Raw genomic sequence first — 26,084 nt, 5'->3', positions numbered from 1 at the left:
AGGCATGCATTGTTTTACTAGTCAACCATTTTTTTAAAAGATCTAGTCAAAACTTCTTGCAAGTCACTTTTTGACTCAAGAGGATTTGCCCAATCCAGCAGCTTACCTACTACAGTATAGTACAGTATTTTGTCACTTCAGCTCACGTCATGTCACTCGTTCAAACCAATGGTTTCATATTAGAACGCTTCAAAAAATCTAGTATCGTATTAGAGTTAAATATTTGATGACCTCATTTCAAGTGGTCAAGTTTCCATTGTCCGAATCAATCGCTTCATCTCGTCAATTCATATTTCTACGTGTATCTGGACTGCACGTGAGGATCGCTCGAGTGAACCCGCTTGGTGTTTATTTTTATAATGATATACTATATTCTATTGGATGAACTCCATAAACAAGGATTCAAATCATATTTTAAACCCTTTGGGGGTATGACCCAATATGAATGCAGGGTTTTACTTGTCGAAACCTTATTTTTAGAAGATCTTGAACTTTTTGCCATTCACATTTTAACTCAAAGGATTTGCCCAATTCAGCAGCGCCCCCACGTTACTTGTCCAAACCATCCAAGCTCAATTAATTAACTTTTTTCAAAGAAAATTCAGATGTTAATATCAATGACTAATCAAAATGGGAAAAGACGTTCCTTGTCCAAACCATCCAAGCTCAGTTAATTAACTTTTTTCAAAGAAAATTCAGATGTTAATATCAATGACTAATCAAAATGGGAAAAGATGGCACTTCAGCGGTTGAAAGTAGTTGTGGGCAGCGTGCCTGGAAAAAAGGGCAGATCGATGAGCGAGCTTTCTTGGCAGACGAGCGCTCAATTCAGAGTCGCCACTTGGGTTTGAAGGGCTGACACCCAAGGAACCGAATTTGAAACGCTCGTTGCGCTGTTTGATTTGAAAAAGGTGAAGACACCAGTCTGTCATAATCATATCTCGGTTCGGGAGCTAAGTTACGAGAGGGGAAGGATTTTAAGGCACCCCTCTTGCCCAATCCGGAGATCGGTCTCTACTTTGGCATTTGCGAAAATATTTAAGATTCTGTTTGATTAATCAATTCTTTAGCCATTTAGGGCGGGGAAACAGTTAATCGGGAATTAAGACTGTAACAATTTGCAAGATGTGATAGATGACATGGATGAGCAGTTAGTATAGGATGAAAACAGACAGCTGTGAGAGTTTAAACAAATTGGGAAGCCCCTGTTTTGGAGTGACGTGCGCAGGAAGAAATCAGCATGCATTGAACAAGTCACCGCATTCTGTTCACACCTGCGCGCGCAACTCTAAGACACGCGCGCGCCAGTGAGCTCAAACCCACAGCTCTTATTCTCAAACCCTCTGGGCTCTGGAAGGACCAGTGCACACCCAGGACAAACCAAACAGTTTATAGGCAATATAATATATAGTTCTAAGCAATGTTTAAAGGCTAAAAAATCCTACAAACTAACAAAACACCCCATAAATAGTGTGGGGATAAAATAATGGCCTAAGGTCGAGCTACCCGTGCAAGGCCACTCATTGGTCAGAGGCAGATTATCGCGCGCTTATCTCACTCTGGCGTGCGACGGTGCTCTTAGGCGCTCGATGGTGCGCTCCGGCGCGCGAGGAATGCACCCTGGAGTGCGATTGTTTGAGCCTTTTAACCAGTGTTTGGTTTACATGTTTCTGGTACATGTCCAGAATGATCCTAGGGGTACTCCATAACAGCAGAAATGCAAATTAACTACAAACTAGCAGTTCTAGCAAAGGAAAGCAGTAAACTGATTTTTAACATGCTTAACAGTGATCTATATGTAAATATGTAAATAAACACAAAAACAGCAAGACACCAATCCCCACGAGGACCGTTGTGCGCTGATTGGAACAATCGCGCGCGTGAGTGGCTCCATCGCGCGCTGGTTCTTGCCTCGACGGTTTTTGAAACCTTGCCAGCTTTAGGACCAGGACTGGTATTGATTACCAGCCTTGGCCCTGCCAGTCCCCTTCAGGTATCAGAACAGAAAACAGCAAGTATGCTATACCCAAATTGAGTTTGAAATGAGCTTGAGTTTTGAGGTTTGAAGTTAAAAGTAGGATTTGAATGAGAACAAGCTATGTTCTTGGGTGCCTTTGTATCTCTTTAGTTTGCTTAAAAGAGTACAAAGTTGCAACCCTTTTTAGTATGAATTTTTGTAACCCTTTGAAAGAGAAATAAAGGGGGATATTTATAGGGAGAGAGGGAGATAAATTTGGTTGGTGCAAGGAGAGGAGCTCAGCCAGTCCACGAGGCTGGCTGAAATTTGCTTGGTGGCTAAGCTTCCCAGCTGATAAAGGTGATGGAGACATCTTGGAATATCGCGCGATGGAGTCAATCTGGCGCGCGATGGTGCGCCCTGGCGTGCGATGGTCAACGGTCAAGCTTTGACAGTTGACCACCACCTGATAGTTTGACCATCGCGCGATGGTGCGCCTCGGCACGCGATGGTTGCACCCTTGCACGCGTCAGTAGGGTTTTTGGCTTTTGAAGTGGCTTAGGCTTGGTTAGGTTCAAAAGGGTTTTTCAAATACTCAAAGCTCAAATACTTATCATTCCCGAGGTGTTCTTGATCCGTTTCATCATTGAGGAATCAAATACCGTAAGTAAACTAATCTAGAAGCCCAGATTGAGGTGTCTACAGTAGTACTACCAGAATATTTATGAAAGATGAACCTGGGGAAACTACACATCTATGGAAAAAATTTCAGTGTCGAGCGGGTACTACGTGGTATCCGCTCGGTGCATCCAAACCATCCATTGTGTTTTTGGATGGCTAGGATTTGGGAAAAAGGAGAGAGAAAGTGTTGGATGAGAGGAGAGAGAGGGTTTCAATTCGAGCCGTTCAAAAGTGTATTGGACGGCCTGGATGTGCCGAGCGGATACCACATGGGATATACTCACCCGGCACCCAAAAATTTCTCCACATCTAGACTATCTTTTCAAAGAAACTCATTGTTAATATCATGAGTACTAATCAAAATGGGACAAGATAGTACTTTAGCGGTAGGAGTATTGAAAATGCTAAGGCCGCCGACAGCTAGAGTACTAATCGGGAATCGACTGACACACGGGGTTCACTTTGGATCTCGTACGAATGATCCAAACCATTCAGTAATTTAAAAAAAAAAACCGAGTGGACTTATTAAAAATCTGCTCACTGTAGGCTAAAAAATTATATATCAAAATATTTGTCAAATGTGCAGTACACATCCAGGCTACCTAGCCGCTCACATCCATCATGGAAATACATATAACTGTCCAAAAAACAAATTGGCTTCACATAATGAGGATTGATGGCAACACCAAGGCATCTTGTAAATTTTATGAAACAAATAGTAGTTATGACAACACCAAGGCATTAATGTCCAATTAAATGACATGAGACTTGGAAATTTACTCCATCTTAACATGATCTTAATGTTTCAAGTTCGATTTTCCTTGTCAAGAACTCTATGAGCCATATATCTCACTTCACAGTAAGCATGTGAATCAATTGTAAGAGAGGCAGTAAAAATTAATTCGAAGTGCGCATAAATTGACCCGTAAGAGGGTGAACATTACGCTCGTACAAGTTTTAAATAGTACCACAGCTTATGATATCTCGCACTTTGTGAGATTTTATCTCCGATGTTTGTTTAATTAATTTGGTCGCTAAAAGTACGGAGTAATTAAAACATCGAATATGTAATTCCCATGAATATATAATCTCTTCTGATGCCGATGATCATTTCGAATAACATAAAATATGTTTTTTAAAAAAAAAATTTCCCGAAAGACTATGTATGCTGGCTTGCTTGCTTTTGTGCAGTTTTATGGACCATATGGACAGGGAGAAAATAATTTTGTCTTTAACAATAAAGCTTGGGAGAAGGATGAGTAGACAGACTCGGTGAAGTAAAGAATTTTGGTTTGTTCGTTTTGGGGTCTTAAAATTGAAATGAAAGGTAATGATTTGGACCATTGATCTTTCATGTTCAGTTTCAATGTATCCATTATTGAGTTTATCTATAAAATTTTTGCTGTTTAAAAAAAAAAATTGTAAAGACAAAATGGGCCAATTTTGAATTTATGTAGTATGCTGTGAAATCTAGATTGACTAAACATATTACATCATATTCCATAGAAAGCATTTCGGTATTTACCTGTATATCATGCAAAGCTTTGTCATGATTTTGTCTATCTAATATTTATTAGCTCGCTTTAAATGGAAATATATTAGGAAAGCTCACAGCATACTAGTCGACCATCACTTGCATGACTAGTAAATCTAGATTGAATAGTCATGTGAGTGATCGATGGTCGACTAGTATGCTATGAAGTTTTTCAACTAGTATGTTGTGAAATCTTGCGAGTTATGGTCGACGTACTAGTATGCATGCTGTGAAGTTTTTCGACTAGTATGCTTCGAAATCTAGATTGGCTAGTCATGTGAGTGATGGTCGACTCACATGATGGTTGACTAGTATGCTATGAAGTTTTCCGCATGATGGTCGATTTTTTTTCCCATGGGATGATCACTCGCATAAGAATAAGCTAGATTGACTAGTCATGACTACTGTTGGGAATTTTATATAACTGAATTTTTTTGGAATGGCAAAGTAACATTTTCATTTAGAATTGGAGGATGGTGCTGTGCAGTGGCGTGCGCACACTGTGCTGCGCACCTCCAAGCCATCGGATCGTGCATCCGATAGCTCGGTTCTCATCTTGGCAATCAACGATCAAGAGCCGTTCATTGTTGAGATGAGATTCAAGCTAGATGTCGAATGCACGATCCGATGGCTTCGAGGTTGCTGCGCACCTCACTGCACAGCACCAACCTGAAGTCCTTTCATTTATCACAAGGATAAAAAAAAAAAAACAGATAATAGGAAAAGAAAAATATTGAGAAAGCCTCTGAAAGTGCACAATATTCTCCTACTACTGTTACTCGAAAACAAATCGGCCCTAGGGTTTTTATTGCCCAAGGTCTTATAAAAAAACGTGCCCTTAAAGAGTTAATACTTAACAATATTTACAGTAATAATCATAATACGAGAAAACCAAACCAATATAAAGTTCTACTAATCATTACGTACGAACACAAAATACAAAGTCTCCAAATAGGCAAATACATATTATTTCAAGAACGCATGAGTATCCCTTAAATTTTACTCGTGTTGCATTTCTAGAAACAAAGGTATCAATTAGGCATTTTTTTTCCCATTATACTGGGCTTAAAAAAAGTTCTACTCAAACCCAATGAGTAGTAAAAATATTAGAGTGCTCCTAAAATTTGAGATTTTTGGAATGCCTAAGGCCCAGACCTCTTGGGCCTTGTGCTTGGACCGGCCTTGCTCTCAAATTCTTAACCTACCGCTCAACCTTTCAAAACGACAATCGAATTTTTGATGAAACCATGACACATAATTTCACGGGTGGTTCTCCTTAATTGTATTCATAATTTTTCCATTTCTCGTTAAGGGGCAGGAGCTGCACATGATCCTGGAAATGGCATATTCCCTATATTTTTGTAGAGTACTGCTATACGTACCAATCGAAACGTAGGGAAATCGTACCGACGGCCGCGCCAGGCCGTCTTCGGCAACCGGACGGCCGATCCGAACCGTCCAAAAATTCTAAACAAAAAGAACGAGGGGCCCTCCGCGGGAATCAACGGCATCCTATGTGTGTAGGGTGCTTGATCTAAACACCCTTTTTCCGTATATATATGAGATCAAGCACCCTATACATATATACATGAAAAAAGGGTGTTTAGATCAAGTACCCTACACATATAGGATGCCGTTGATTCCCGCAATCGGCCCCTCGTTTTTTTTTTATAGAATTTTTGGACGGCTCGGATCGGCCGTCCAGTGGTCGGAGACGGCTCGGCGCGCTGTCGGTACGATTTCCCTACTTTTCGATCGGTACGTATAGGATTTTCGATTTTTGTAACCTTCCAAACAAAAACAAGGACCAAGGTAGGATTTACTTGCTTTTTCATTGCCATTAATAATTGTGCAAAGACTCTCTTTACCAACCAATTTTAATTTTTTTGCCAGTAACTTGACCCTTGGTGAGTGGATTAACCTTGGCTAGTGCGCATATATATATATATATATATATATATATATATATATATATATATATATATATATATATATATATATATATATATATATAGATATATATATATATACATCTATATATATATATATATATATCGGGGCGGTTCCGGAGACACTTATAAAAACCCTTAAAAAAACTCTTCAAATCTTAATCTCATAGTTCCCGATCAAATTTTGATGATCCGAGCCGCTCAATGTGTTTAGAACGTGATTTTGAGGGTGCCCGCAAGAAACTGGCAAAAAAACTAACCGGGAAGGGCTTGATTTGAGCAGTTTTTTATTGGACCGTTCAATAAAGTTCAATAAAAAACTGTTCGGATGAAGCCCTTCCCGATCTTTTTTTTTGTTGATTTCTCGCGGACACTCTTAAAATCACGTTTTGATCACATTGAGCGGTTCGGATCATCAAAATTCGATCGGGAACTATGAAGTGTTTTTAAAAAGGGTTTTTTTAAATGTCCCTAGAACCGCCCGGTATATATATATATATATATATATATCTATATATATTACTCTGGTCTTTGGTTTTTCAAAAGGAAATTGATTTTAGCCCTTTAAAAATTGATGGAGGGACTCCAAAACGATGCCATTTTGTGTATCAACACAGTATAATTTTGAAGCCTTTCCATCAATTTTTGAAGTGTCAAAATCACAATCGTTACCAAAATCAAACATAAAACTCAAAACAGCTCAGGAGTCAACATCCGATTCCAGCACTAGAATTTGGACCAGTATTGGTCTCCCCTTCTATACTGTGCCGAAAGTAGATGGCTGCCCAACTACGTTCCGTGCAGTAAATGCATGCAAGGGGGTCTGAATTATTCTTCACCAATCCATTCTCATCCATGCAATGAGGAGAGAGAGAGAGAGATTTGAAACTTCACTCATCTTGAATTGCTTCCACTCATTTCTTTCTTTGAATCTCGGGATGACAAGTCTTCTTGAATATTAGGCCCCGTGCTAGAAATTTTCTTAAAAAATAAGCAGTTTATTTCACATTTTCAAATTCAAAAATAATGTAAATGAAAAATAATTTTTTAATTTTTTTTGCACCGTATAGAAGATTTTGATAGGATCTATCAAACAAGATCTATATTGGTAGAAAAATTATTTACGTAAACACATTATTTTTGAGCTTAAAATTATCTTCTTAAAAAATAAATACTTATTTTGAGTTGCGGAACACCCCAAAAGTAAAAGAGATTGTGTACTGTACACTCCCAAAAAAGGTGTACCATATGCCCTTCATGTTTTGAGCCACAAAATTTCATAATAATAAGTCATAAAATTCTTATTTTGAACCACAAAAAATTGTAAATAACACCACAAAAATTCGTAAAAGAGGACCACAAAATTCGTAAATGTAAGCCATAAAATTTGTAACCTAGAGCCGTCTTTTTTACTTTTAGCCGTCTTTTTTACCACAAAATTCGTAAAAGTAAGCCACAAAATTCATAATTGTAACCACAAAAATACATATATAAACAACCACAAAATCTCATATATGGGGCCACAAAAATTCATAAAAGTAAACTACAAAATTCGTAAGGGTGTACCGTACACACTTTCATAAAGTGAGCCACAAAAACTCATATACTAAGCCAAAAAAATCATAAAAAGGAGCCACAAAGACTGCTCATGATGGTGTGTACCGTAAATTTTTCATTAGGGGAGATAGTCTATTACTGAAGCTTGAGGATGGATTCTTTCTCTTTGAATGTTTTCAACAGTGCCATATGGTATAACAGAAGATTACGAAATAATTCCTAAAAAACAATTGATGGGACTCCTCAAGAATTATGGAAAGAGGTTTTGGGGGACATGTGAACGACGTGGTTTTGCTTCTAGATGGCCTAACATGCCCCCCAAAGTTATATATGTAGTTTTGGGCGCGCAGCAAATGGCAGTCTTTCTAAGGCGCTACAGCCTATAGGCACCCGAATTCCTTATGGATGGCCTAAGTTTATTTTTTGATTGGAAAAAAAAAAAAAAAAACCTTGACCATTCAGAAGGAATAGGACTACATAGTCTTTAGGGCGTTGCAAATGACAGTCTTTCCAAGGCGCTACCTGAATTCCCCCCTCTCTCTCCCCTAATCACCTGCAGTATTAAAGAATAGGACTATATAGACTATATAGTCTTCATAGGAAAAATATACTACAAGATCCAGTACTGAAGCTCTCAATTCCTCTCTGAAGGAACATATCATGAGGATATTCCCACGAAATTTTGCTTCATTAGCCATTGGAATATTATTCATTTCCTTCACAACTTTAGCCTCTGCAGCCACTCTTCTTCCCCCTGATGAAGGTATTCAAACATAATTTCATTTATTCATGAGAGAGATTTAAAATTTAAGTTTTCTTTTTTCTTGATTGTTTTCCATATCCTTTTCGGTTTTTTTTTTTTTGCCCTTTGCACATACAACAGGGGGAAATTGTTGTATTTTCCCCTTGACTTTCCTCTGTTTTAGATTCCATTTCTTTTTTCTTTCTTTTCTTTGGTGTGGCTTTTACAAGTTTCAAGCATAACTTTTAGATAATAAGCAAAGAGAGAAAAAAAAAAAAAAGGAAACTAGATTTTGTCGAGAAATATCTTTAATTTTCTTCTTTCATAACCCAAGTAAATAGAAGAAGAAAAGTTTTCCTTTGTGTTTTTGTAACTCTGCTTTCCAGATTTGTTTATCCAAAAGATTTTGTCGCGAAATATCTTTAATTTTCTTCTATCATAACCAAGTACATTAAACGAAAGAATAGAAATTTTCCGTTGTTTTGTTATGCTCTGTTTTCCAGATTTATCTACCCAATTTTTTTTCCCAAAAAAAAAAGAAACTTGTTTGGTTGATGATTCTTGAGACTTATTTTTTTCATAATTTTCTGGAAACTAGATCATTTTTGTAGGGAAAAATACCCATTCCGCGAAAATGGCAGTTTATATATCCGATATTTACTAGTAGTAATTTGTAGTATTACAGAGTGGTGCTATTTTTTTTGTAAATTGATTCTGGAAATTATCACCAGACAATAAATTGTGGGTTTTTTTTCAACACAATATATATATATATATTTTTTACAGTGGAAGCATTGAAGGAAATTGGGAAGACATTGGGGAAGACTTGGGATTTCGATGTTGATCCCTGTACTTTTTCCACCGAGAACCACCACCTAGAAAATTTTGAGAATACGGTCAACTGCACTTGCAATGGCACCGTCTGCCACATTACTCGCATGTCTCTCTCTCTCTCTCTCTCTCTCTCTCTCTCTCTCTCTCTCTCTCTCATGCTCTGCTTCTCAACTCTTGAGCTTTTGTGTACCTAAACAATGACCAAAGTAGTTTTTAGTTGAGAAGATCGCCACGCCAAAAGTCATTTGGACCGGGTATCTTTTCCGGGCAAATTTGGTTTGAAACTCCGACCACATATTTGTTCCAGCAAAAACACGATTGTTCATGTAGCGAACGAGCTTCGATCAAAACTTATTTTGGGCATGAGTGATCTTCTCATCAAGTTTTATAAATATGAACAATTCCAGTAATTTTTTTAGATCTAGTTGATCCCAAATTTTTGTTTGAATTATAGGGTGTAGCTCGTTTTAACTTAAAACTAGAGGAAACTTAATGAGTTTAAGTATTATTTGAACTTATTTCTAAAACTCGTTAAGTTTCCCATCCAAAAATAAATAAATAGAATCGTTTATCTTGAATGAGCTTTAAGTAATTCGATCTTGGGTAATTTAATCTTTTTATAAATCATGAGTCAAATGAGGTGAGTAATGGCCTCTTTGAAAGCTAAAGCGAATTTTCAAAATAATTGAAGCTTATGTTTGTTTATAAAATAAGTCGATCTTGAACGAACTTTTAACGAAACAAACTCGACTTCAAATAACCCCACTTATTTATAAGCCCTATCGATGTCATTGTCGAATTCTATGATAATTCCTACTAGTATTAACCAGAACAAATACTATAAACAATGTGAAAAAGAATACAAATTAGCCAATTTCAACAGGCAATTATCTACTCAATAATCACTCACACTCAAATCTTGGTGAAATGCAGAGCATTGAAAGCACAGGATCTTGCGGGCACGCTCCCACCAGAATTGGCGAGACTTACTCACCTCGAAGATATGTAAGTAATCCATATGCCATACCTATAATAAATGGTACGATCTAAATTAATTTGTCATAAATACAGTTAGAACTATACAATATGGTTTTTCATCAATTGTTTTTTTAATATTTGCAAGAGCAATTACATTAATGACATGTTAGAACTGTGACTCATATGTTAATATGAAGAGATACTAAAAAGTTCTAGAAAGAGGCCAGATGCTGGAGCGTAGTGGAACGAGTGGAGCCAAACGACGGCATCTGGCCCATCATCGATAATCCAATGGAGTGGTTTGGGCCAAAGGCCCATGGGTTGGGGGGTGCGGGGGGCTACACCCCCCGTGGTACGGTACAGGGGTATTTTTAGGATTCAAACCAAATACCGAATTAGGATTAGAATAGAGTAGGTATAAATACTCAATGTTATAAACCCTGTTTCATACGTTGATAATAAGAAACGACAGCCACTCTCACTCCCGTGGATGTATCCGGTTTTGGAGAACTACGTATATCTGTGTGTCGATTGATTTCTTTACTGTTTTCATATACTCGCATATCGTGTGTATGTGTGTATTTCAGTCCTACATGATAGTTGTTTCTAATGTTTTTTTATTTTTATCTCTAGTGGTTTTTTTTTTAATTTTTGGTCGTAGTTTTTTACTCTCTACTTTTCAATTTTCTCTCTCTCTATCTCTCCTTTTTTTTGCATTTGGTCTTAATTTTTGGGAATTGATTTTCACACTCCCTTTTATTCAAATGCACTCCTTTTTTATTTTGTAGTGATGTGAATTGAAATTACATAATTATCATTTTCATGTGTGGAGAGAAAAAAATGTATGAAGAATAATTTTGTAATTTCACATAAATGAAGACAAAAAATTGAGTGCACTTGTACAAAAAAGAGTGTGAAAATCAATATCTTAATTTTTTACTGCACATTTTAAATTCGGGTAAATTACATTGGCATCTCTCAAGATTTAGATTTAATACAATTCCCCCCACATTAGAGAAAGTACACCAATGTTCTAAAAAGCGCTAGGCGCTAGGCGGGCGGCCGACCACCTTTAAGCTTCGAGACCTATTAATCGCCTTTTAGCAATTAGTCGGGTTTTTTTTTTTTTTTTAAATATTCTACAACCTCCCTACCATCAATAATCACAGTTTTTATAGTTGATGTGATATATCTTCTCTACCATCAATACTTACTAGTTACTACACGTCTACCGGTCTACACGGCTATGGCCTACACCAAACGGTCCAAACCATAAATTTACAATACTACACTACTCTGCTACTCAGACTCAAGTGTTAAATTTTGTTAAAAAGTTACTACACACTACAGAGAGGGGGGGATCAAGAAATTACAGAGAGAGAGAGAGAGGGAGAAATTACACACACACAGAGAGAGAGAGAGAGAGAGAGAGAGAGAGAGAGAGAGAGATTACAAGAGAGAGGGGGATCAAGAGAGAGGGATCGAGAGTTACAACAGTCAACAATGAGGCGCATTGGCGGTGAATGGTGATGAAAGGCGTCGGCGATGACCGGTGTCGGTGATGAGAGGTGATCGTCCATGTACTGGCGTCGGCAGTAGACGATGACTGGGTTTCTTCCCAGACCCAGATCGATGAGAGGCTAATCGAATGAGAGCCCTAACACAGTAATTCGAAGCCCTAAATACCTGGTATGAGTATAACAGTTACCCCCTTCGTTTTCTAAAAATTCAGATTTACCTTGCCTAATCGCCCATTAGCCGATTAATCGCCCATGAATCGATTAATCGCTTATCGCCGCCTACATGCTGACCAATTAAGCGGCGATTAATCGCCGCCAAAGTCTGATTAATCTTCTAGCCGCCTAATTCAACCTTTTAGCCATTAATCTCATCGGTCAGCCCAAATTTCCGATTAATCGCCCATTAATCGGCAATTAATCCTGCCTTTTAGAACATTGAAGTACACTAACCTCCCAGTCAGTGATTGTCCATCTAGCAGGAATTTTCAGTACTGCTCTGACATGATGAATTTAGATCATCTAATTACCCTTTAGTAAAACTGTAAAACTACAAAAAAATCGAACAAAATACCAAAACTATAATTTTGGCTATCTTTGCCCTCATTAGAATGTCTTTAATCCTTACCCAATTTATTATTCATATCCAAAATTTGAGTAAAAAGCCTAAAAACTCATCTCTAATGTCATACCTATTTGCTTATCCATTTTGAGTTTTACCCAGTTTCTCACCCAAATTTGGAGAGATTCAAACCCATACCCATTTTTTTTCAAACAATCTCTTCACTTTCATTAATTACAAGTGTGCTATTCAATAATAAATTTGGGTAAAAATATGAATTTTTAACATTGAAGATGGCTTACTCAATCAAACTTCCCACCCAAATTTGGGTGAATGAAAGGTAAGGATCGGAGATGCTCTTATCCCATCAAAAACTTTTACTTATTTGACAATCATTTGCACTCTTATTTCCACAGTGATCTCACGCGCAACTACCTCAACGGTACAATCCCTCGAGAATGGGGTTCCATGATGAAACTTGTCGCCATGTATGTATCACCAGTTCTGTATGTCTGTATATGCGAATACTTAGATTTTATGTATGTTATCTTGAGGATTTTCTTGTTCTTAGTTCCTTATTTGTCCAAATGCAGCAACCTCCTTGGAAACCGATTAACGGGTCCTATCCCAAAAGATCTGGCAAACATCAGCACGCTTGTAACTCTGTAAACAAAAATCTGTGCACCCATTTCAATTCATGTTCATGCTTGTGAAAATTTTGAATGATTTTGTTGCTTAGGGTATAAATTTTGATATTTGTAGAAGCCTGGAGTTCAACCACTTGTCAGAACTCATTCCTCCAGAGCTTGGGAGTCTTCCTCTCTTAGAGAAACTGTAAGACCCTTGTTGGCTTTGATTTTTATTTTATTTTTTATGATGTTGGATATACTCGATAACGCTTACATTTCCATTAGTCTGTATCAAAGCAAGAACACCTTGTCGGAATTTGAATAACATTGTATGAGAAAGTCTACGAATGCAATGCACCAATGGGAATGGGTACAACAATAATCATACAACGTGCTGACGTGCCACGACAATTGGGTGAATAACCATTTTGCAATCACCAATGATGCAGTGCCACATTTGCATGTTGCACACATTGTTATGTTAGTAGATTTGCTCAAATTGTATACTGATAGTGTGGAGGGAAGACTCAACGGGTGGCCCAAGTGGTGAAACGCTACTTTATACCAAAACATGAAAAAACTATTGACATTAATTTATTGCCATATGCACCTCCCTCTAACAACTTTAGCTTTTAGCTATTTTACGTCATATCAGGTGTGATTGTGTGTCTAAGCCTCAGACCTTTAAAGCTTCGGTCTTTTCTTTTCTTTTTTTTAACTTAAAAGCTTGAGTCTTAGGATATCCCGATATGTGTTCATTTTAGTATGGATGGAAACAAGTCTTCCATAGTCACTCCCTTTGTACCATGTTTGTACATTGTCTGTTTTCAATACTCGGTCTTCAATCAGATCAACAAATAGTGTACTTATGTGAGTACGTTTTTGTAATTTTTCCCACCCAAATGCATTAACTTGTTGATTCCTTCTATTTGTTTTTTTACAATTTTCGACTGTCGAAAATGGACAAACAATATAGGACAAATGGAGCCTCTGTATGTATAACACATGATACTCTAGTCTCCCAGATTATATGTTGGGAAGTTATTGAGAAATGTACTTAAAATCAAATGGGATAAAAAAAAGCAACACGCAATTCCTATTTCAAAAGGTATCATGAAATTAGAGGATTGAAGTATCGTGATCTGATCTAGTACTGTTGGATATGCATCCCACACCCTTACCAAAGTTTGATCGTCATGGGAAATTACTTTGAGATTCCATGTTATATTAGCCTAGATTTTTAAGAACATGCAGTTCATCACTGGTTGGTTGCATTTTATTGTTGAAGGCATTTGACTTCAAACAATTTTACCGGGGAGCTTCCGGATACACTCGCAAACCTGGCCAATTTGCAAGACTTGTAAGTTCATTTTCTTTCAATTCACAAGTTGGAATTCTTAAATTAGGTACCGCTTTTGAAATTCCTTTGAATTATCAATTAATTCCTAGCTTAATGCAGTCGGATCGGTAGCAACTACTTTACTGGAAAGATACCAGATTTCATCCAAAACTGGATAAATCTCACCAGATTGTGAGTGTTTGACCTTTTTGATTTATTCAATGGTTGTTTAGCTTTAGAATATTTACTTGACCACGTTTGTGTTTCAATCCTAATGTATGCAGAGATATTCAGGGTAGTGGTTTGGATGGACCAATTCCTCCTGGCATTCATCTTTTGACAAAATTATCTGACTTGTGAGTGAAAGAAGAACCCTCTAATCCCATGGCTTTTATGCATGCCACAATATTGTATGGTTGATCACATTTTATTTTTTAAATGCAGGAGAATCAGTGATTTAAATGGTTCCCAAACACCTTTTCCCCCCCTTAACAATTTGACAAGTCTGAAGAATCTGTAAGTTGATTCCTTCTTTGGAACCCTCTTTGAAGGATATACCAGTTTGTTGCTGATTTGAAGTGCTATGATTTGATTGTGTCACAGGTTTTTGAGGAGTTGCAATATTAATGGAACGTTGCCAGAATACCTTGGAACAATGACAAACTTGGAGATATTGTTAGTAAATATATGCCTTTTCAACTTTTTTATTTGTATATAACTGGTAACTTCTCTTTAAAAGCCCTTTGCCTGATAGTGTTGAGGAGTATTGTTTGTATCATTGAATCTCTCAGAAGTTCATAACAGGCCATTGATAGATAGAGTTTTTTTTTTGATCATCATTGATAGATAGAGTTCATCCCACTCATTTGTGCACAGTACTTTTATAACGGGTAAATTTCAATTACCTCTCCTAGACAAATACAAAAACATCCCCTGATGTTTTTGAAATAGCACTTACATCCGTCTGCTGTAGTTGTCACTTGTAGATTCCCCCATGCCGTTAGGAGACTGTTACTAAGTACCGGAAATTGCTGATGTCACCAACTAAACCTATTCTTTTTACGCAATTTACCCTTTTAGAATGATGGTTTGATATGAATGCCCTTCTAAACTCAATTTAAAAGACACTAATGTCCCCAATCACAATTTCTTAAAAGAGTTTTTTATACATATGTAGGAATAGAAAAAAAAAAACAGGGGAGAAACAATCCTCGTTCATTTTAATGTTGTGAGATTTATAGATTCAACTACGAAAAAAATAACGCTCGTTCATTTTTATCACCAATTTAAATGCCACGGTTGAAGGAAATGAGACAAGGTAGAAACACCTTTTAGATAAAATAAAAATACTCTCGTGCATAACTTTTTAATTTGCATTAATATACTTAATATGTTGTTTAAGTTATTAAATATCTAAAACCTATTTAGAAGGTTCTTCTCACAATTATAAATAACGTGTGGGTCTAGTTATAAGAGTTGATAACATGTTAATTTAATATTCAATCAATTTCCTTGACTTGTTAGTGAATTAAAAAATAAAATGTGTAAGAACTTACAAAAGAAAAGGCTATTTTTTCCAGGAAGGTATCTAATATTATTATTACAAACGTCGTGGAAGGTCACTGAAGGGGTATAAATTTAAATTAACAATTTCCACTAACAGAAGTTACCCTACAAGACTGATAGGGGAGATAAGTCCAATTTCAGAAACGCGAGTATTTGCCAGAGATCTTTGGGGAGGTAAGTGAATTTACCCTTTTATAAACTACCAAGTGAAATAATGGATGCAATTGTGGTTGAAGATGACTACAGTATGCCACCTTTGTGAGAATTGAAACATATGCCAGCTTTGTGGGAATTGAAATCATTTTGATTCTTAACGTCTTGTTATTTTTCTTGCAGAGACTTGAGCTTTAACAACCTGAGTGGGGAGATTCCGAGCAATTTCAGTAGTCTGTCAAAAATAGAGATGATGTATGGATACCAACATCTTATATACTTTCCAATATTCTTTATTTTACTAGCCAACTGGTACCATTTGAAAATGATCGTACAATTTAATCTATCCCTGTAGAAAATTCACTTAGAGAACTGGACAGCGGCCCAAAGTAACCATGCACCCTTATTTATCCAACTAGTCAACACCTATAATAAGAGGATCAAGAAGTAGATAATTAGGGGCTTTGTGAGCCTCTGTAAGAGCTAGAATCTCAAAATATTAACTTTTGTCTGCAATAGAGAAGAAAAAAAAGGGGAACTCGCCCATTTTGAATGTACAACAAAAATAGATTCGTTTTTGAGGCTAAATTAGGTTTATTTTATATTGTCTTCAATGAGGAGGACACTTGTTTTATGGTAGATAATTTCAAGGGAAGAATCGATTCCGTATTTGATCAAGAAGAAGTTAGTTTTCAACTATCGATGATTCTCGATTGTCTTATCAATTGATCATGCTTAATATGTTTTTTAAGTTTAGTATCCATGGCAAAAAGTAGGATTCAGGCTTGCAATGCCAAACTCGGAGCCAAATTCAACGAGATAGTAAGTCAAAATGCATGTATCAAGTGTTCCATTTCGAAACAGTTTCATTGTTAATATAGATAATTGTTTGATTCATGATTTATTTTATGCCACTATACTTCTGCTCTTGTACGTGAAAAAGCACATAGCCAGAGTGAATCATTAACACTGGTTTTCGTTGTAGGTATTTAACTGGGAACTTGCTAAGCGGACCTGTGCCTCCTTGGATGCTTGATACTTCAAAAAACATGTAAGTTAGCTTCCTAAACTACATTTTATCTTGCTATGTTATCTATATTAACAATGCAAGAAAACTAATGCACTGTGAATTATGTATTAGTTTTCTTTGCATTTGGCCTTTCTGGTGGGTGTGAAGCACATTTTTAATCCATAAACTATTGAGTGTCTAAAGATGTAGATTATTAATACCTTATGGTCTTGGTCATTCTATGAAAGAATGCATTCCTAGTTTCTAATTAAGCTTTAGTTCTCTTGAGAATATCTTAAATGCATTTTTGGACAGTCGTTCTCATTTGCATAATATCTATAGCAGAAGCTGAAATAGGCATCAAAATGTTAGAAGGCATTATAATAGAAATACAATAAAGTGGCCCTTTATTGTATTAGGGTGGTGCATATAGCAATTAAGATTTCAAGTGATTAATTGACATGGTTGGGTAAACAATTCTAGTACACTAGATAAATTGAATGGGAAGTCAACTCTTTGATGTTTAGGCTGATATTGTTGCTGAGGAAATAGTCAGAACAAAATTACTTGATTAGAAGGCCAAGCTATAGCTTTTGTTCCAATTATGTTATCTGCTGAAATGTATGAACGTATTCCTATCTTTTGTGACGTTCAACTAATGGGTAAATCACGGTGTGAATTCTTCATGCAGTGATCTTTCATATAACAACTTTGACTTGGGGTCCCCAAATTGCCAACGGGGGAGAACGTAAGATCTTATGACTTAGTCATTGTAATGCGATAAAAATCTTCTGTGAGGTCTTCACTTTCTCCATTTCACTACAGGAACTTGTTTGGAAGCTCTTCAAAGGGTAATTTTTCGTAAGTTCCTAAACCTTGATCATGGTAATTCTGTTGCTTGCATAATCTGTTTCATTGTCGCTACAATTTTTTAGGGGGGTAAGTATTATTGCTAAAGTTTATTTCCTGTTTGCATCTCTCCTAGAAGTATAAGGTATAATGCTGAATAATTCAAGATCTCATATTGTTTTTCCAGTGGAAAGGTCACCTGTTTGAGCTTGAGAGGCTTTCGCTGCAATCAAAGTAAGTTAAAAATATTTACATTCTATAGACTGCTATTTTGATGTCATCGCTCTTGGTAATTCATGTTGTCATTTGTACTATAAAGAAAGACGTAAGTAGCATAGGAGTAGACATGGGACATGCACCCAACTTGACATGAAAATGCGGACATAGACAAATCCTTAAAATAGTATGTTCGACACTGGACATTGAAATGGACTACATTTTTCGTTTCCTATTTATGTATCTGAAATGCAGACCTTGATTGAAACTTACAAAGCGGGCAACCAAATATGCCTATTATAGAAGCTAAAGTTCTAGAAATATCTTAAATACATTAATACCATATTTATACACAGCTACAATCTTGTTATATTGTTCTCGGATATTTTGATTCTTGAAATGCAAAGAAAATGTCCATCACAAGCGTTGCTTCTCTCTCTCTCTCTCTCTACTTGTTTGTACTTTCTGAAGAAAGGCCGGAACATTTCAAGCCTCCAAGGGTAACCCTCTTATCGCCGACGACCGGATAGATATGGTTTCGATTATGATGTGCTTGCATTGTTTACGTAATGTGCTAGGAGCTTCCAAGATGTGTCTCAAAATCTAAAAACCTGTATGTAAATTGTAGCTATTTTGTCAAACACATTTATAGAACTTGGAGTTTAGAAGAACCTTTGTTGTTTGATATGGGCAAAGCCTCTCTTTAGAAAGTTCTATGTTGTTTATTAAACGGTAGACATGATCTTGTTATGTTTTATCAGAATGGTCTTCATTCCACATAAATTGTGGTGGTAAAGACGTATCTCTTGATGGAAATAAGTATGAACGTGATGAAGATGAAAGTGGGCCTTCAAATTTCTACCGAAGTACAACAACAAACTGGGAGTTTAGTAGCACTGGCAACTTCATGGACGATGATCGCTCTCTAGATCCTTTTATTTCGACAAATTCATCAAGACTTTCTGTGAACAATTCCGAGCTGTACAATGATGCACGAATTTCGCCCATATCACTGACGTACTATGGGTTCTGCCTAGTAAAGGGAAACTACAGTATAACCCTTCACTTTGCAGAAATTATGTTCAATGATAGCAAAAGCTATAGCAGCCTTGGAAGACGTATATTTGACATTTACATTCAGGTAAGTTTCATTTTCTATTTTCCCCCCCTCCTTTTCTTGGTTCATTGTTGCAGAGTAGGTACCGTTAAGTGAGTGGGTTCTGTCGTGGAATCGACCTAACACACACACCCACCATCGCAAAAAGAATTAATCAAGCAAAGTACATAAACAGAAAAGTGCAATGCAGAAATTTCACGTGGTTCTCCCATGGGGAAATTGGGTACATCCACAGCTCACCAGTTTTCACTATTTGTCGAATGAATGTATGTACTAGTTACATTAGTTGCGTATAGTACATAATATATCCTAGGATTTTATATCACCAATTAACGTATTGACCCCCCCCGCCCCCCCCCCCCCCCCCCCCCCCCACTAACTTAGCAAAGCAGCAAATCAAAGCCGAATCATGCGTCCGGAACCCAAAAGGTTCATTCTAATTATGTGGATTTTTAGGAGAAGATTAAATTTGCAAGCAATTTAGTACTCCCTCTATCCCATTCTGCTAGTCCCTTTTGTGAGATGCAACTTTTTGATGGAGCATGCGATTAATGTAATTGAGTTCAAATTTCGTAGCATTGATTCAGCAAATCCCTTTTACTCATTTGTTAATACTTTTATCATCACTTATGAAGGTTAGTTTTGGAAATAGATAAATAAAGGTTTTGTGAGTTGATAAGGAGGAATATGTTTCGGGACATTCCTAAATGGAATAGAGGACTAAAACTGAGGGACAGAGGGAGTGTTTCACCTCTCGGCTCTCATGGATGCGAATTCAATAGTTTTTAAAAATCAAGAAAGCTTAACAAAACAACATATGATCGATCTCATAAGAAAATTGTTGTAGGGAAAGCTGGTGGATAAGGATTTTAACATTGTGGATGCAGCAGGAGGCATTGGTAAGGGAATCAAAAAACCATATGCTGCAAATGTGACTGATGATGGTACACTGGAGATCCGCTTGTATTGGGCCGGAAAAGGGACAACTGGTCTCCCCGTTAGAGGAGTTTATGGTCCTCTCATTTCAGCTATTTCTGTGGACAACCCTGGTAAGCTGAACAGAACTCCTTTGGACTTCAAGTTTCTTTGTGATTTCTTGGGATAATTTTTAGGACACAAAATATATTCACAATTTTTAGTAGTGCTACTTAATTGGTTGTTGACATTAAGGAGATGAATTAAGGAAAGTAAGTCTTTTTTCATGGCGGACTCATGGGGAACGATGTGGAATTATTCATAATATCGTATGAAATGTTCCCTTGACCTTTTGCTCTCTTCTTTCCAAAACTTTGGGATGTTAAGAGATGAACTCTAGTCACGGGTAAAACTGTGACAACGGAGTTTCGTGACAATAAATATTTTGTTTTCTCCTAACAAGTATCGAGTTGGTCTTTTGCATTTCTCATAGTATCTTGAATTACTCTAGGAATATTTTTATGTTTTAATTTTCTAAGTGTCTTTTAAGTTTTTGGAGTCAAACACATTTTTCTATTAGTCTAAGGTCAAATCTTTTTTAATTTGAGTGTTGAAAATGTAAATGTCTTTTCCTATTCATAGAGGGTTGTTCCAAAGCCTATATATTCCTTCGCTATGAATGAAATCCGAAGTTTGTGTTTTTAAGTATAGCCTTTGGCTAGTGAGAAGTATATCACTTCTTCTTCGTTTTTGTATCTCTTAGGTGGATTCCTTTGAGTGGTGAGCGATCCCTACGCCCTGTATCCCTCTTTAAATCCTCGGGTGGTGTCATCTGTATCCCATTGATTCCTTGACATGGGTGGTGAGCGTTTATCCCTTTTTTACTTTTCTTTCGTCCCATTTGAAAAATCCGGTATCAATTTGGTATCATCGATCTGTATCCCGTTGATTTTGACTATGGGTGGTGAACGACTATCCTTTTATCCTCTTTTTACTTTTCTTCCTTCCCATTAGAAAAATCCGGTATCAAATTGTCAGCTGTTGGTGATTACTCATGTTTCACTATGAATTTCCATGAACAAAATGGAACACAATTTTGTTTGTCTCATTTTCATAGCTATGCTATAGAAGTAGATAACTAACCATGAGACAAACAGATATCTTTCACATTCGTTCGACAAATGGATATGCTTTTATCCTTTGGCTGATACTGTTTCATTGGAATGTTTAACCAAACAACTCAAAATTATGTGTAAATTTGGATACCTTAGTTTCAACTTTCAAGGCATCTCATTAGCAGACACATGATTAAATTGATGAGACATTCCTCCATATTGATGTACACATTACGACAGAATAAACGCAACTTAGTGTTAATATAGGTTGCTGGCTAAAAGGTTTCATTCGTCTTTCAAAATGTATATGAACATGTTAAAGGTGCATGTGTGAAGTAACTCATTTCTCCTGAAATTAAATTTACTATCGGTAGTAGTAAATTTGTGCTCATTAAACTGTTTATCACCTTCACAATATCATAATATCTATCGGTCATCCCAATGGACAATGCTCCTGCACCTATAGGGTCTGGGAGAGATTGTAGGGAGAAATCTGAAAACCTTACTACCTCACTTTTTTTTTTGCCGCAAATAGCGATTGCCATTGTGCAAAGTCAAAACCTCTTACATTATCTCCTTTATCTTCGTTTTGTCCCCCTCTTCCATGCAGATTATGAACCGCCATCAAAAGGAATATCTGCAGGCGCTGTGGTTGGTATCGTGGCTGCAGCAGCCTTTATTATCATCCTGCTTCTTGGTATTCTTTGGTGGAGAGGATTTCTAATCCGCAAAGACACAATGGATCAAGGTATTTGATACAGTAAAATTGTACTACATATATATTTTCTTACCGTGTCCATTTTTCATCTTTCTGACTTATCTGATATTTCTCGGTTTTCATTCAAATCTTTTGTCCCTTGACTAGTATGTAATCTTACAATGATGTCGTCACGCATCTCAACTTGTTTAAAGATAATTATTCTTCAAAGCATCGTTCATATATCAAAACATTCAGCACTTCACTAGCACTCAAATATTAGGATTATGGCTTATCATTTTTTCCTATGAATTCACTTAACTTACTTGACTGCTTTAATAGATCTGAAGGGTCTAGACCTGCAGACTGGTTCATTTACTTTGAGGCAAATCAAAGCTGCCACAGATAATTTTGATGAAGCTAATAAGATCGGGGAAGGCGGTTTTGGTTCAGTATACAAGGTATCCTACAAGACGTACAGATTACTCTACGGTGCTTCATCGTCACATCTAAGTATGGTAATGCATCCTGTCTAATAAGAAAAAATCGTGAACTGTAGGGACTTCTATTAGATGGCACTGTAATTGCTGTAAAGCAACTTTCTTCCAAATCAAAGCAAGGAAATCGAGAGTTTGTGAATGAAATAGGAATGATTTCTGCTCTGCAACACCCTCATCTTGTAAAGCTGTATGGATGTTGTATCGAGGGAAATCAATTGTTGCTGGTATATGAATACATGGAGAACAATAGTCTTGCACGTGCTTTGTTTGGTAAACTCTAAATCTTTATTCAATTGCATTCAATATTATAGCATCCATGCACGTACATATTTAGAATGCAATACTTGTTCCATAACCTTACGTCAGTTCATTTCAGGGCGTCCAACTTTTAAGTCCCCTTAAAAAGTTGGAATGGAAATTCCCCCTAAATTTTCGATTTTTAGCTGACTCGTATGTCTATATGCTTGTTCATTTGGTGATTTAAAGGCCCAGAAGAATGCCAGTTGCAATTGGATTGGCCGACAAGGTACAAGATCTGCATTGGCATAGCTAGAGGTTTGGCTTATCTCCATGAAGAATCAAGACTTAAAATTGTCCATAGAGATATCAAGGCCACTAATGTGCTGCTTGATAAAAATCTTAACCCAAAGATTTCTGATTTTGGTCTGGCCAAACTTGATGAAGAGGATGATACCCACATCAGCACCAGAATTGCTGGAACCTAGTGAGTCCCCATGCTTCATTCCGTCCATGCTATACTGTTGTTATCATGTTTTCTCCCTTGTTTTCATACTTTTTAGTTTTTGTTGCCGGTGGATATTTTTTTCTCTATCTCTTTTTCCAATTATAATAGTTCATATCCGAGTCCCAGAAATAGCCTCTCTGCTTGCTATAAAGGTTCCGTACATCCAACCTTTCCCTAAACTGTGCAGTAGTAGGAGCCTTGTGCACTGGGTAGCCCTCTTTAGTTATAATAGTTCGTAGGTGCATTGACCATAAACACGGTTAACTTCTTATGAGGATTTAAAGCTGTGGTTTTATGTTCCCTGTAAATAGCATTACTGGACCATATATATCATGCATATAGCTGTTAAGTTACCAATTGTCCTACAAGGTTAGGCTATTAGGAAATGCGATCAACAATGTATATCAAGCTATTCTCATACTCTCCCTCACGTGCAACCCTGTCTTGCACGTGGAGACGCAAAACATCCGTACTGGAGTTGTGATACTATCTTAAGTTACCGCTTAAGTTGTTAGGAAATACGTGCAACAATGTATACCAATCATTTCAATAATAGGACACTTGTATGTGACAATTGTTTACATGCAGCGGATATATGGCACCTGAGTATGCAATGCGTGGTTACTTGACTGACAAAGCAGACGTTTATAGCTTTGGAATAGTCGCATTGGAGATTGTCAGTGGGAGAAGCAACACAAGTTACAGGACAAAGGAGTACTGTTTATATCTTCTTGATTGGGTATATTGATTACTTCTTTCTAATCTTGCATTTTTGGTTACAACATCTTCTGCCGATATATCAACCATGATGATACAGATTTGGATTCTATCATTAGATTGATACAAATATCAAAATGGGTGGAACATGATGTACTTTACAAATTTTGTTGCTCTGTTTTGAGAGAAAGGCTATATACTTCTTATCAAATCACATAACTTTAAACCTTCTTAAACAAGTTGGCATGTGAGCAAAAAAATTATAGTGATGCTTAAAGGCATGTAGCCGGACATGGGACATATACATGCAGGTAGGGAGCACATTGACATGACGCCAGGGAGCACATTGACATGACGTCGATAGGGGCAGAAGCCAAGGGTATTTCTCAAAAAAAAAAAAAAAGGAAAAAGGAAGAGATTCGGACACGAATGGGAATATTGCAACACATTACACATTTGTTTCTGTACTTGTATTTGGTATATAAAAAATCGAACATGCATAAACCACCAAAAGTAGTAAAACTCATACTCATTAAACATAAAAACAAAAAGGTTATGCTACATGATTCAAGACACTAGATCAACTCGTTAACATCACAATGCAGTAAAGAAGACTAACTTGCTAACCTCATCAACTAACCACAAATATTTTGAACTCAGTAACGAGTGTACAGATATACAATCAACAGCATTTTGTGTCTAGACACACGACACAAGCGTCTGAGTTGTGTCAAGGAAAAAAAATTGAAAAAGGAAAGAGATAAGGCACATAGTGTCTGTGCTTAGTAGCAGTAATGTCTACGTTCTTTTTATTGAGAGTCACCTCTATCATGTCTTTGATCTCCATTAAAACAAATGTTCTTCAAATCAAAACCCATGCATAACTGGGACTCGAGTTCTAATGTAACGAGTATTTCTCCGTAGGCACTTGTCTTGAAGCAGAAAGGCGATTTGATGGAGCTGGTGGATCCTAAGTTGGGTTTAGACTTCAACAAAACAGAGATCACAGTGATGATAAATGTAGCTCTTCTGTGCGCCAACGTGTCACCAGCTGTTAGGCCTGCAATGTCTTCAGTTGTCAGCATGCTCGAAGGCAGAACAGTCCCCGAGACGTCATCAGTTCCAGATCCGGATGCCTCCAATGAGCAGATGAAACTGAAGGGAATGATGATTGAGCTTCAAAAAAGCCTTGAGACTGATACAAGTGAAGGCCAAATTCAGATTGTGCCGACTGATGGACCCTACACTGCTTCTTCTGCGTCTGCTGGTGATCTCTACCCCTACACTGCTTCTTCTGCATCTGCTGGTGATCTCTACCCCCTCAACTGGGACTCCAAAGTTTTGGAAAACCGGTCTATTAGATAAGTGCCGGATATTGACATTATTGATCTTTATGTTTTCGTTTTCCTTTTACAATTTGATCGATCGGTTTTAAGCTTTTTTAGGGGATATCATTACAGCTTCCTAATGCGCAATGCTTCTGCAAAATTGCACAAATACTTGTGTTGCAACGTGCTTAATGCTTTAATGATATCTCTCAAAGAGCGAAAAACCACGCGATCAAATTGTAAACGCAAAGAGAAAAACATGAATGCACAATGCTTCTGCAAATTCTTGGTTTACACTTTCTCTTGCATTAGTGATTTAGCTTAAATGAACCGAAATTGCAAATTCTTGGTTTACACTTTCTTGGTCCTTTTAGAGTTGAGCATGTAATAATATGTACTATATTTACATCATGGATATGACAGAGATCATAACTATTATTATAGACTTTATATTGACAGGTACAACTTTCAAGTTGCAGATTTCTAGACTTGGGAATGACTTGGGTATCTCCCTTTGTCTCCTCTTACGGTGTCCCCCGTTATGCCTCTGTATGAGAATGGTTATACCTATTTGTTTGAGTTGTTATGCCATTTGGGGGGACACCGTAACAAATGAATAGTAACCTTATCTGGGGGACACCGTAGTGCTATGCCCATTTGTGTGAGTTTTTATGCCATTTTTGAAAAAAAATGACGTAATGTGTTATGCCATTTGTGTTTAGGTTATGCCATTTTTGTCGGGTATCCTTCAGACAAGAGGCGGGATACCATAGCATCTTCTGATAGACTTGGGCATTGTATGCTCATCCTGAGCCTTTGTGGTTAGAGTTTTTCGTTTCGTTGGCCCCCTTAGAAAGAATTTCAAAAAGGGACGAAAA

General features: G+C 37.0%; 1 protein-coding gene across 8 annotated transcripts in view; it reads left to right on the top strand.

The window, feature by feature from the left end:
- Positions 1-8,063: 8,063 nt before the first annotated feature.
- Positions 8,064-26,084, top strand: part of LOC131322418 (probable leucine-rich repeat receptor-like serine/threonine-protein kinase At3g14840) — a 156,536-nt gene continuing 138,515 nt past the window's right edge. For 4 of the 8 annotated variants that reach the window (XM_058353740.1, XM_058353737.1, XM_058353739.1 and 1 more), the window contains exon 1: positions 8,070-8,441. In XM_058353740.1, the coding sequence (XP_058209723.1) occupies positions 8,339-8,441 (103 nt within the window). In that variant the 5' untranslated portion in view covers positions 8,070-8,338. Of the gene's footprint in view, positions 8,442-9,206; positions 9,361-10,187; positions 10,260-12,727; positions 12,800-12,904; positions 12,977-13,073; positions 13,146-14,228; positions 14,301-14,399; positions 14,472-14,563; positions 14,636-14,723; positions 14,796-14,882; positions 14,955-16,181; positions 16,254-16,983; positions 17,050-17,698; positions 17,756-17,832; positions 17,869-18,043; positions 18,091-18,833; positions 19,214-20,036; positions 20,239-21,829; positions 21,968-22,258; positions 22,378-22,475; positions 22,687-22,902; positions 23,141-23,749; positions 23,901-24,802; positions 25,657-26,084 lie in introns of those variants that run through there. The other 4 variants (XM_058353744.1, XM_058353736.1, XM_058353746.1 and 1 more) reach the window with 3 other exon arrangements.

Source organism: Rhododendron vialii, chromosome 4a (assembly GCF_030253575.1).
Source record: "Rhododendron vialii isolate Sample 1 chromosome 4a, ASM3025357v1".
NCBI classification, from domain to species: Eukaryota; Viridiplantae; Streptophyta; class Magnoliopsida; order Ericales; family Ericaceae; genus Rhododendron; species Rhododendron vialii.
The sequence above is the reverse complement of the archived record's forward strand: the minus strand, read 5'-3'. Positions and strand labels throughout refer to the sequence as shown.